Raw genomic sequence first — 12,954 nt, 5'->3', positions numbered from 1 at the left:
TAGTGCAATACAACACAGCTTTGCAACTTTTTCCTAATGTGCCATTTTAGAAGCAGCTAAATCAGCTAGTGAATAGTGAATCAGCCCGGTGTCCCACTGGCATCACTGGATCACAATGCACTGTACCTGGCTGCAAGTGACCTGGGGATATCAATGGTGACTCTTGTCCAGTCCTCAAAGTCCCCAGTGTGGTACACGGAGGGCTCGCTGAGCTCTGGGAGCCACCTGTGAGACCGTGTCTGGATGGGCTGCTTGGGTCCAAGACCGCTGGCTATGGACCCTCAGCTCACACGATCTTACATGGACCAAAGCAAAAGGCCAGAAGCACTCTTCCCCACATGGGAATGAATGTCCTCTGTTTATTGACTTGAGAACCACCATATGGAAAAACCTGCATGGGAAGAGGCCTCATGGCTCATGGCGGGAGAGTTTTATACCCAGGGAATGGGAGTGGAGGAGGAGCATGGCCAATGGGATACCAGTAGGGAGGAGCAAGGGGAGGGACTGACCAAGGAATAGACCACCAGGGGGGTATTCTCTAATAACCCAGTGCAAAACAACAACTAAACAAACTCTGTAGTGCAATACAACACAGCTTTGATACTTGGATGTACCATTCCAGAAGCGGCTAAATCACCTAATCCCCGTGTCCCACTGGCATTCACAGCGCACCGTACCTGGCTGCGAGCGACCTGGGGATAACAATGGTGACTCTTGTCCAGTCCTCAAAGTTGCCGGTGTGGTACACGGAGGGCTCGCTGAGCTCCCGGGAGCTGCCCTCGCAGCCCTTGGTGCCGGGGGACGCGGGGTAGCAGCCCTCCTTCACCAGCGACCAGAAGAGCCCAGCGTCGTGCGAGTACTGCAGCAGCACGGGGGCAGAGCTGCTGTACTGGCTGGTGCAGCCAATGTTCAGCTGCAAAGAAGCAGAGAGTCAGAGATGAGGGAAATAGCAGGTTTGTCTTTACAAACAAGCTGTGGGTCTGCTGGTGGATAAAACTAGCACTGGGAGATAAAAGAAACAATGGGAAGGATTCTACTGATTGATGAATGGAAAAAAGATATTTGGTTTTACAAATCAACTTTAGGTTTGCTGATAAATGAAATTAGATGTTGAAAGATGAAAGAAACAATGGGGGAGAAAAACACCTAAATTCCATAAGAATTAAAAATTAGAAGGGACAGGTATACATTAGAGGGAAATCTTTGGTATCAGGCGTATCAGGAAGTCTGTACCTCTCCAGTACCTCAGCAAAAGGGGAAAGAGAGAAGGGAAATGTATCTGGGAAATTAGGATAAAAAGGGAGGCTGCGTCCTCCAGAAAATTGAGAGATTTTACTTTATTCCAATAAAGGGAGAGGCCATGGGGAATGTCCCATGGCCTCTCCCTTTATTAGAATAAAGTAAAAGGACTCCTCAGTCTCCTTTTTGGACATAAGCCTCTGGTGTTTGTGGATTAATTTTCCTAACAGAGATGACATGAAGAAACTGCACTGTTATTAGTACTTATTGGCTGCAAACCACCTTTGACTTTTTGTGCTGGGAGGTTTAATGCTCTGAGCACTGGCTCTGAACCCTGCTGGCAGACTGCTTGGAGTCTGCTTCCTACATGGAAATATGACATTTCTTGGTAAAAATTCCCACTTTCCTTCATTAAGGTTGCTGAGTTCAGCGCACAAAGAGGTGCAAAGAACTTTCCAAGGGTCCCTGTGCATAGCAAGCCCCAAACAGCAAACTCTGTGCAGGCACCTGCGTGCCCAGGAGTGGAAAGAGCTGTATCCTCTGGGATCCATCCCATCTGCAGCACAGTGTGCCCAGAGGATCAGCCTGACTGCCAGGTTAGCCCTAACCACAGCCTTGTCACTGCCTTGCAGGAATGATGTCTGGGAGCTGGCACTGCAGTTTGGGCCCCCAGAACGGAGTAACATTTGGATTAAGAAGAAAAAATGCATATTAAAATGTGAAATGAGAATGCAGCCAAGACCAAAATCAACGGCTGATTTGAAGTTTCAGTTTCATTCTTCAAGCTATCAGAAAAATATTAGTTTTCCTTAGTTTATTGCAGAAATTCTACTTGAGTTGAAGGAGGCAACATGTAAAACAAAATCATTCATGTAAAATGAAATAATTCTAACAAATTACTGTCTTTGAGCTTATCAATGCAAAATTATTCCAGTCTGCTATTTAAAATGGAAATTTCACACACTCATGAAAGCATGCAAATAGGACTAACACATTTATGTGCAGGCTGAAAAGCTTTCCAAAAAAGTATAAATTCAGTCCTTAAATAATAGACTTTATAAAGAAGAACTCACTGTTGTGTGACACATTCTCATGTTTTGTATAGTTATGTTACATTGACAAGTGCTTCAGTGATGGAAGGTGTACAAAACATTTTAAGTATTGTTGCTTTTTTTTAACCCAGACAATTTCTTAATTGCTGTTGATCATCAAACCTAGAAATTGGACACTTAGTCACTGAAGTACAGGAAGGTGGTGAAGAGGCAAATAGCATAACCCTTTTCCTGCCTAACTGGTATTTATGTATTGAGATATCCTTAGGTTTAAACAGTTTAAAGTATAAAACTACATGCAATACTCACAAGAAAATTGTACTGAAATCCCTCAGTTTGTATAGCATCTTAATAGCATATCTTTTAGTTGAAATTAGATTATTTTACAAATCCCAGTATTTCTAACGAACTTTCCTATTTATAGAACTGTGGGAATTATATTTGAAAAGCTGCCTGTAAACATCTGATCTTTTTAATAATTCCACTTGTAAATTATTCAGTGTCTGTATCCACCAATTATGTAAGGACCATGTATTTGTGGGGAACTCATTAAAATTGCATTGCAACCAACTTCCAGAATTCACCAATGGGATTTCATTATAAACTCAATAAAATTTTGATTAGGGTTCAGAAACAAGAGCTTGTCAAAGCAAATACACTTTCTTTGGAGCCCATATTCTGATGTATTGTCAGACCACTGAAATTTTTTGTAAGCTCTTTAAAGAAGAAAATGCTAATTGGAGCCTATATTCATTGACACAATAAAAGTAAATTATATGAAAAACACACACTGGAGTACAGAGCAGCTTGTAAGTCCTTAAATAGTTTAAAATACAAAAAATGAACCCAAACCACATTGGAGCTTTTGTACTCACAGAGCCCCAGATGGGGTAAATCCTTTTGGGCTTGACAGTGCAGTAGCATTTCCTAGTACTGACTTGAATATAATGACATGTACTTAAAGCCACTTCTGAAATTTTGTGCTGAAGAACAAAAACCTTTAAAACTTCTCCAGAGGAGTAAAAATTATTTCAAGCACCAAGGTTTTGGCTATTCTAGAAAGCAGGATGGCATTTTATTCTGTATGGGTTCATACTTGTGCTTTTCACGTCTTTTTACACAATTGTCTATTTTATCACCTTTGAGCTGTGGCCCCAGTGGCACCTTGCAAATATTGGCTAAGGGCAGTTTTACTGATATTCTTGCACAGATTTATGTTTAAGGAATACCTTGAACTGCAGGACATATCCAGGCTTCAGGGTTAAATCTCGAGTCACTGCAAACCGGTCTCCATCGGATTTACCGAACAGCATGGCAGAGGGGGTGGCAGAGCAGAAACTTTCATTTTTGGTCATCCCTTCGTTGGCCAGCATCAACCATACACTCATCTGGTTCATAGGGTAATCAAATGCTGGCTTTTCATAAAAGTTCTGTTAGAAATGAAAAGAAAAGCCAGAGGTATTATCCCCTTGTGCTGTGACTTTAGAATAATTCCCAAAATGATGAACTTTCAAATTTTGCAATTTTTATTTTCTGTAGTTTTCAAAAAAAATTTTTATTGCCAAAACTTCAGTCTTGACTTTTTGCAGAGATACATCATTACATCCTCTGACACAAAGCTTAGGAGCCTGATGATTTTGTGCAAAGACCCAGGTTGTTCCCACACAGAGACGCAGCTGCAAGCACTGCAGCTGTCTCTTTAAATAAACCCAGTATTTTCAACGAAAACTATGTTCAAACAAGTCTCCTAACAGGATAGTTCCTGTTTCCTGGGGATGCCCACAGCTGGCTCTTGCTTATTACCTGTGGCAAGGTGGGATTGATGACAGGGATGATGTGCTTCTGCTTCTCTGACAGGATGATGATGTCGTCGATGGCCCACTGGTCGTACCCTTCCCCTGAGAACACCGGCTGCCACCAGCGAAACCTGGTGCAGGGGGTCTTGGCTGCAGCTGGCAGCTCCAGATACACAAACCTGAGGAACACAAACAGAGCAGAACCTCAGAGAGCACAGTTTGTAGAGAAATGTATCACTCAACAGGGAAAAGAGACAGGAAAGCCAGCAGCTATCTTATCTGTAAAAGTCCTCAGTAATTTGTGTGTCCAGAGAAGGGCAGCAAAGCTGGGGAAGGGTCTAAGAGAGTAACTCATATGAGATGCAGCTGAGGAAGTTTGGGTTGTTTAGTCTGGAGGAAAGGTGGCTCAGCAGAAACCTCATTGCTCTCTACAACTACCTGAAAGGAGGTTGTAGTAAGATGGGGGAATCAGCCTCTTCCCCCAGGCAACCAGGGACATGAGTGCATTGCCTCAGACTCTGCCAGAGGAAGTTTATTGAATTTGCAGAGAATGATGGTGAGGACTCCATTGATATCAGAAGGCTAATCAATTACTTTATTATACTATATTACATTACATCTAAACTGAATGTGCCAAGCACTCACTCTGCACACACTGCACTGAATCTTGTGACTGTGAGCTGATAGTCCCGACACACACACACACACACACTTGGTCCTGATAGGCCAAGGAAACAAAACACCATCACTTTGGGTAAACAATCTCCATATTGCACTGTACTTTTGCACAAACACAGGCACAGCAAATGATAAGAATTGTTTTTCCTTCCTCTGAGGTTCAGAGAATGTGAATCTCAGAAATATTCTTGGGAAGAATTGTGCCTTGCTTTTCTCTGTGAAGAGAAATGTGGCTATACTGGTTCGGGTTGGACAACAGGCAGAGTTTCTCCACTGAAAAGGCAGTCAGGCACTTGGGCTCCTTGGGCTGCCCAGGGAGCTGGAGGAGTCACCATCCCTGGAACTGTCCAAAAACCCCCTGGATATGGCACTTAGTGATATGGTGATGTTGGATCAAAGGTTGAATTTCATGATCTTGGAGGCCTTTTCCAACTTTAAGGATTCTGTGATGCTATTATTCTATTTTCCCATATATCTGGATTCCTATTTATGCACTGCATATCAAGAAGCCTTCTTTGTTCTTCTTGAAAACTCTTTAAGACAGTGGATGTTTTTTCTGCTCTATTACTATATTGCCAAACACAATAAGGAACTGATTTGAGCTCTCTAGCTTTGAATTAAACTGTTCAGCTGATCCATGTTCTGATGCCAGGAAGTAATAGTGATATATGCCACCAAAATTAATTTCTCATTCTCTTCTGCTGATTGGTCCTATTTGTAGACAAAAGCATCCTTCTGTTACAATGGAATAGATTAAGTAGCAGTTTTCTTTGGGTAAAATATTTCAGGCCTCCTATACAGATCTTTTGTATGCTGAAAGACATGGATTACAGGTAACAGAAATCGTGTTAACACCCATGTAGACAAATACAATTTAAATTTTCACTGACAAGGTATCTGACACCAAGTTTGAATGGCTGAACATGATTTCTTCTCCTTAAATATTTATTTAAAGAGCTTTTGCTTCATATGACATTAATGCATGTACATTAGATCTGAAATCAGAGTCAGAGGAAATGGAAGATTTCTGCACCTCTTTTAAGCAAGTTCTGTATTTGCTTGCTAATGTTTTGCAGATGTTAGCATTTTAGTCATGTTTCACATAGAAGGTGATAGGAAATTTTATATTTTACTTAAGACTGTAAGGCCCACTTTCATTACAGTTTTCATTCCCAGTGACAGGAGTTTACTGTGCCAGTCAGAAAAAGTAATGATGACTTCGAAGCATTATAAATTTGAATTATGATTAATGTTTTCATAAGTTGAGAAATATATATTTTTAAAAGCTGATGCAGATGTGGATTACTTAATTCAGATCAAAATTATACCTGGGTTTGCTGAAGTCAGAGAAATACATTTCTGCTAGTAGCTGCCAATTGATCCCGCCGTTATTGCTGTACTGCAGCAGCACACCTTCTTCTCTGCTGTCAGGTTTATTGCATGAAGAAATCTCTCCTCCAATCTGGATGTAAAACTGTACAAAATCCACCCATGTTGTGTCCAAATCCCAGCTTACCAACTGTCTTTTTCCAGCCTACAATACAAGGAAGAGAGGGACAATAATAATTTTAATTATGGCACCTTCACGATGAATAGGCATATTTAAAGTCCATTACAGATGAATATTACACACAAAATTACACAACATGGAGGACATTGATTTCTGTATCAACTTGGCTTTTTTTGTCTTTCAATTATTCTGCCTGGCCATCCTTTATGTCACCCTGATTTGATCCCACAAGAACTTTATTATTCGATTTCAATACACAATGAAAATTCACAACACAATTTCCACACAAGAATTTAATCTCATGGTCCCATGTGACTTCAGAGACAAAGAGCAGGTGCTGGATATCCTGAATCAACCCAGGCTAAATTTTTAAGTCTTCAGCTTTCTATTGATAATGCATGGAGCAGTAAAAAGTCCTTTTCTCTAGTCCTTCTTCCCTGGTCAAATCTTGCACTATACAAGGTTACCCAATCACTGAAATTGGCTCCTCTAATACCTTCCTCAAGGTCCATCTGCTACACAAGAACCAGGGATTGGCATTTTCTCTTCATGCTTCAGCTGAATAAAATTTGTTCCTACACAAAATGATATTCTTTTCCTAATAAGCGTTGTAAATCAGGAGTGTCTCAACTAAAACCTGTGGATTTAGTTTCAAGTTTACCTAAGCACAGCTAAGAGAAACAGGGAGCCTTGTAAAACTGAGTGAACAGCTTTTCCAAGTACGCTTTTGAACTTAAGAGGTCAATGTGGTCACTCTGTGTGTGTTCAGAAGACAGAGCATGTTCATAGAAAAAAAAGCTTTAAGGTTTAAGAGCCTTTTATTGTAACTGAAATTATCCCATAATCCTCTTCCCTTTGTGCCCTGGGGCTTGAGGCTGAACTTGTGGACTTCCACATCACCAAACCTACAAGATGCTGGTATGGGATATGAAGCTGACAAGGCAGGACACAGGATGAGAGCAGTGTCCCCAGGGAGGTGACCTGCATGCCCTGCATCTGGCACAGTCCAGCACAGCATCAGGCTGCCACAGCTTTTATAGGTAGGGCAAAGCCATTTGTGTACAGATGGAGAAATGATGCAGGGATCGTATTTCTGCGTTTATTAAAGCAGCTTCAACCTGGCACCACCCCCCAAAAAGGACCAGAACTGTCATCCTGCCTATTTACAATTCTCTTAAAAAAGTGTGTTTCTGTCCATCTCCAAGCATAAAAAGATTTAAAAAGGAAAACCAAGGTTAAGTTATGACGCCTGTGTTTTAAGTAATGTCACTTGTACATTTGGGATCCTTATGACAAATTTCCAAATAAACTTGAGATAAGCAAGTGACGTCATCTAGCTGGACACATGTAACAAGATTTAGGAGCTGAGATTTAAAATATCATCTGTGTTTTTTAATAAGGTGACAGATGAATTTAAATCCTGTTCCATTCACATCTCTTTCTTTGTTCTACACAGCTGAGGGTAAACCCAGCAGAGATAAAAGTTTACTGCTTTCTTTCTATGTCTTTTCTTGGCTGGTATAACAGCCTGGGTGCTGAGCTCATTTGTGGACCATACCAAATAGGGCACCTTGCACTGTGGGACTGACTGCTGGAAGCTGAATTCATGGGGTCTGAAGTTTTGTTGGCTTGTACCACTGATGACAAGGCAGCAAAACCTGTGAAGAATCCTTTGACTCTCAAAAAGCTCATACAGGATACAACTATACCAATTTAGTCTGGAATTGTTCTTGGTTTGGTTTATTTCATTGTTTATTCCCAGCTGAGACTGGAATTCCCTCCTGGATGGTGCCTTGAGAGTGAGAAGAACTCAGCCCTGGATGCAGCCCTGAGCTCCTGGGTGCAGCCCCAGGTGGCTAATGCTGGCCAAGGTGACACTGATAATCTCTGGGTGGTTTGCTTCCACAGCTTCATTGGAGACACTGGAATTTGAAACTGTCACCGTCGAATGGAGCCAGAAATGGGTACTAAGGATGCAAACACCCTTGCTGTCCCATGGCCTGTGTGTCCTGACCTGCAGTGGGCCAAGCTCTGGCCCTAAAACTGTTCCAGGTAAGCTTTCCATATCTGCACCCCACAGCAGGTGTGCCTGCCAAAGGGGTAATCACAGGCCCAGGTAAACTGAGAGAGGGCATGAGTGACATAAAGCCTCAGGGAATTGCTAATTGAAAGAGCTCTGAATTGTGAACACACCTACAACTGATTGAAATGAGTTGTAAAACAAAAACTAGAGGGTTGTCAGGACAAAGCCAACATTAATTCTGGCAGCAGTAATTGATTATGACAGCAAACATTAGACATTCAAATAAAAAGTGGCTGTTTGAGCAAATGAAAAGAAATGTGAATATGAGCTCCCCAAAACAATACAGAACTGTTTGGCAACTATAAAAATAATTTTTTATAATCCACCAGTATGGCCCCTAGACAGTGTGAGAAAGATCTAAACAGAAATTAAATAAACCACCTTCTGTTGACGGCACACAGACTGCTACTACTCAAGAAATGAGTGATAACATAACCCTTAGAGATCAATAGAAAGAAGCCAAGAATTTCTAAATGAGTTTTTCACTCCTCCTTAGCAGGAATCAGAAGAAAGATCATAGCAGGTTAATTCTAATTTAGCAAACTACTTTTGAGAAACTTAGCATAAGGAACCAAGCCAGAAGGAAAAACATCTAACAGGGAAGACAATTATGTATAAAAATCCAATTATCACAATTAGCTAGTTATACTGATTGGGCTATTACGAAATTTTCAGTGCAGAGCTTTATTTCCAGGGGACCTGGATGCGAGACTATGTAGGAGTGCTGAAAATTATTTCATGGGTTAGATTTTTGTAATGAGGTAAACAACACACAATTGCACAGCGTTGCATATTGGGTTATTCTACTGGGATTAATCTGGCTCTCATGACAGCAGTGGCAGTTTGATCAAACCTTTAAAGGAGAAGCACATAGCTGCATTTACACTCTTCCTTTCAATTAAGAACAAAACAAACCTTAGTAATAGACCTGAGGAGCAACAATACAAAAATAAATCAGTGATTACAATGCATAATCTTAAGTTTGGTCATAAAGATCTCTTTTTATTTTAGCTATAATTGCTACTAATTAGCAGAATTCCCTATATCTCCTTCCTGTTCTATTATTTTTTTGTCTGCAAAGTATCCAAGTTATACAAAAGAATATTCTCCTTCGGGTTAAACATTTTCTAAAAGCCTGAAAAATGTTTTTTTTTCAATAGTTTTGTTCCTGTGACCGCAAATTAAGCTGCTTATGTCCTGGAAAGCCAACCTTTCCCCATCTCTTAGCCAGGACAGTACAGAAGAAACAAATGGGAGCTGCTGGAGGCTGCAAACTGAATCTTAAAAAAGAAAATGTCCAAGTAAGACATTGTGAATAGACACACTTCCCAGCACACTGGCAATTTATTGCCTTTCATTACAGCTGATATTTCTTGGCTACACAGTGCATGTGTCTTTCCCCATCTCTTTTGATTGCTTTGTTCTTTACCTGCAGAGCATAGCTGGGCTGTTTAACACGCGTCTAATATCACGTGCAGCTTCTTTCTGCCACCTCCCTTCTCTTTGCCTCACAGCCACATGATGCTCCACAGAAACCTGCAGTGTGTGCCTTTATCAGTGCCCCAGCCCTACCTTGTTGAAGTAGAGTGAGGAGCCAGATGAGATGACCCCACAGCCCTCCTCGGGCTTGACGACTTCTCCCCCAATAATTTCCTGCCACTCCGTCTTCAGGGTGTCTGGGTTCTCAAAATCAGACATGATGGTTGAAGAAAGGGGATTTTCAGGCTGACATTCAGTACCCCGAAACCCTGAATCACACCTGGAGGGAAGTGTAAACATAACAAGTTTTAAGGACTTTATTTGATACTGGCAATTAGTTAAGGCAGTGCACTGACCTTATAAAATTCGATGTGGACAACCATAATTGAAAACAAAAATCATTCTAGAATTGTGGTTTTGTATCATGGAAAAAAATCTGAATAACTGGAAAATTGGAAAATTTTTTTATAAAAAAACCCCCAAACCCCTGGGGTCTCTAGAAAGTTTGAGGCTGTCAGGGAGTAGCAGTCTGTCCTTGGTGTAGCACCCATTCTGACAGTGACTGCCGAGCAGAGCTCAGCTGGTCCCTGGCATCCTTCTGACTCAGCAAAGCAGCTCTGGCCCTGAGCTGGGGCTCTTGTGAAAAAGGCTGGAATGGCCACCAGGACACCTGGAGCAGGTGAAAGCTCTTCCAGTGCTTGGATCTGCCAAGGGTACAGCTCCTTGGACAGGCTGGTGTGGAGCAACTGCTGCTAATGCTGCTTGAATGGTCAACCCTGCAGAGTGCTTTTGTTTTTTTAATTTTTAATACAAAAATAACAACAGCCAAAAAAAGGAAAGTATGGAAAACAGTAGGGTGCCTGAAGTATCAGGAGAGCATTGCTAGGAGGGTCTGACAAATGCCTCATACCTGCAAACCCCGTGGTCACACCAGCCATGCCCGCTGCACATGTTGGGGCACTGCTGGCCAATGTAGATGTTGTCCAGGGCCCACTCATCCTGGGCTGTGTAGTAGCACTGGCTCCAGCGGAAACGTGTGGCACTGGACCTTAAAATCAATAACAATGCATCACTTTTGGATTCTTTACAAAATGGCAGGAAAAGAGGTAAATGTAAAAAAAAAAAATGAAGTTAGTATCCCAGTCCCAGCCTGGGGTGCAAAGGCTGGCACAATCAAAGACAGCTTCTTACAAATTAACTTTCTAGATGATGCCAGTCACGGCACAGGGCTATATAATGAACTTTCCAGTGGCTGATGACATTTCTGAGAAAGAGCACATTGTAGGGATTTTGAGAATTATTTTAAGGCAAGCCTAGCTGTGAATATTACTGGATTTTTATTGTGCTATGGTTGCAAAATTGGAAAGGTGTATCTAGGGCATGACTTTGTTTTTTATATTTTTGGTGACAGTTAACAGGTCATAAACTGCCTAAAGAGGTTTCTCCTGATATTTATTATTTCAACAATTATTAAAGTTCTTGAGTGTTAGTGAATACCAACTATTTCCATTCAACAATAGTTGACTTTTTTTCTTAATATAATTTTTTCTGTTTTGGTCAGGATGGTTCTAAACTAGATTTTGCGCACATACCACTGGTGACATTGAGAGCACAAGTTTTTGTCAAAGATCCTGTTTCATGGCATCTATTTTTTCCTGCACTGCAAATAGCTTGCTGTTGGCCAACAACCCAAAATCTGCAACACCCAAGGTTTCTGGTGGGGAATTATCAAAATAAATTCCTTGCCTAACTAATCTCTGGATATTTGTAATATTCTTCAAGCACAAAACCTTGCTCTAGCTTCTCCATTCTAAATAGTTTTATCTTCAACAGCTTTTTTTTCTTTACAATAGTGAAGTCAGCTAATACTATCCATTAAAAATGCTCAGTGTTGGCCCTTTAGGAGATTGTCCAATTCAACATTGACATTTTTCCATGGGAGTGACTGCTGCTAGCCAAACCCAGCCTGACACCCACCACCCTCAAAAACCAAGGCTGGAGAAGAAAGTAAATAATGAGAAAAGCAATCTTTGTCATCATCAAGCCTTCTCAAGCTACCCTGCCAAACTGTGCACATCCAACTGGTTACAGACACTGGCTGGTGGCCACTCCCAAACAGGGGATACAGAGATTCTACACTCCAAGTAAAAAGGGGTGGTGGTGGCGGCAATGTGGGCACTGAGGCTGGATTGCATTGTTGTGGAGGGGTAGGACAGGGAAAGCAAGGCTGACTGAAGAGAACTAAAAATCCAGTTTTAAATGGGATATGCCTGTGTCTGGCCAAGGGCTGGTTGGGGGTGCTGAGGAGGAGAAGCAGGCAGCTCCTATTAGAAGCTTTTCTAACTTGTTTCTGAGCCATATGGTTACTTTATGATGGCACAGGATAAAATGCTGTTACTCTGCTTGGAGATACAAAGGCCTTTCCCCACCCCCAATAATTTATGTAGAATAAGACTTATTAAAATGAATACTGTAAAGGTGGCTGAGCCACCTGCTCACACGTATGGAAGTGAAGAAATGAAGGGAGCAGACCTGTGCAGCTGAAGAGGACAGAGTGGCAGAGCAATTAGCCACTCTGGCACATATGAGAAGACTGCTACATGTATGGATAAATTTTTAAAGTACCAGTTACAAATTTCTTTAAAAAACATGTGAAGCTGCCCAAGGGCTTGATTTTTAATTGAAATGACCCTTGTTGCCTGTTTTAAGTGTCTGTTTGATATTGCAAATACTGTAAGCATTTTTACAGCACTCAGAGTTAATCTGCAGGGGCAAATCTGCTGATTAAATACTCCCTCAGGATGTAACGTATTGATGAGTTACATTACAAGAGCTATGAATTATCCATTAAAAGTGTGCAATCCCAGTAATCATCACACAAAGGACTTCCCAAGCTTGTGAAGGCACAATGGGCAGTCAATATTGACTGCAATTATTTACTGTTTATTTTTGGAGTGTTCTGAAGTCAGCACATCACTTTGATGCTGAGGTTCATGTTCCCATCAATGGCACCACAGAGAGCCCTGACAGAGGCTGTAGGCTCTGGAAGGAGCTGTAATGACTGGTGTTAACTCTAATGTGTGCTGAGGAAAATGACAATACTGAAACCAAAGAATG

The 12,954-nt window shown here is 41.4% G+C and overlaps 1 protein-coding gene across 1 annotated transcript in view; it reads right to left on the bottom strand.

The window, feature by feature from the left end:
• Window positions 1-12,954, bottom strand: part of RELN (reelin) — a 240,566-nt gene that overhangs the window by 70,152 nt on the left and 157,460 nt on the right. The window contains exons 23-28 of the mRNA XM_058805958.1: window positions 10,748-10,885; window positions 9,931-10,117; window positions 6,094-6,299; window positions 4,095-4,266; window positions 3,521-3,721; window positions 678-913 (exon numbers count right to left, since the gene is read on the bottom strand). Coding sequence (XP_058661941.1) covers window positions 678-913; window positions 3,521-3,721; window positions 4,095-4,266; window positions 6,094-6,299; window positions 9,931-10,117; window positions 10,748-10,885 — 1,140 coding nt within the window. The remainder of the gene's footprint in view (window positions 1-677; window positions 914-3,520; window positions 3,722-4,094; window positions 4,267-6,093; window positions 6,300-9,930; window positions 10,118-10,747; window positions 10,886-12,954) is intronic.

Source organism: Ammospiza caudacuta, chromosome 5, assembly GCF_027887145.1.
Source record: "Ammospiza caudacuta isolate bAmmCau1 chromosome 5, bAmmCau1.pri, whole genome shotgun sequence".
NCBI classification, from domain to species: domain Eukaryota; kingdom Metazoa; phylum Chordata; class Aves; order Passeriformes; family Passerellidae; genus Ammospiza; species Ammospiza caudacuta.
The sequence above is the reverse complement of the archived record's forward strand: the minus strand, read 5'-3'. Positions and strand labels throughout refer to the sequence as shown.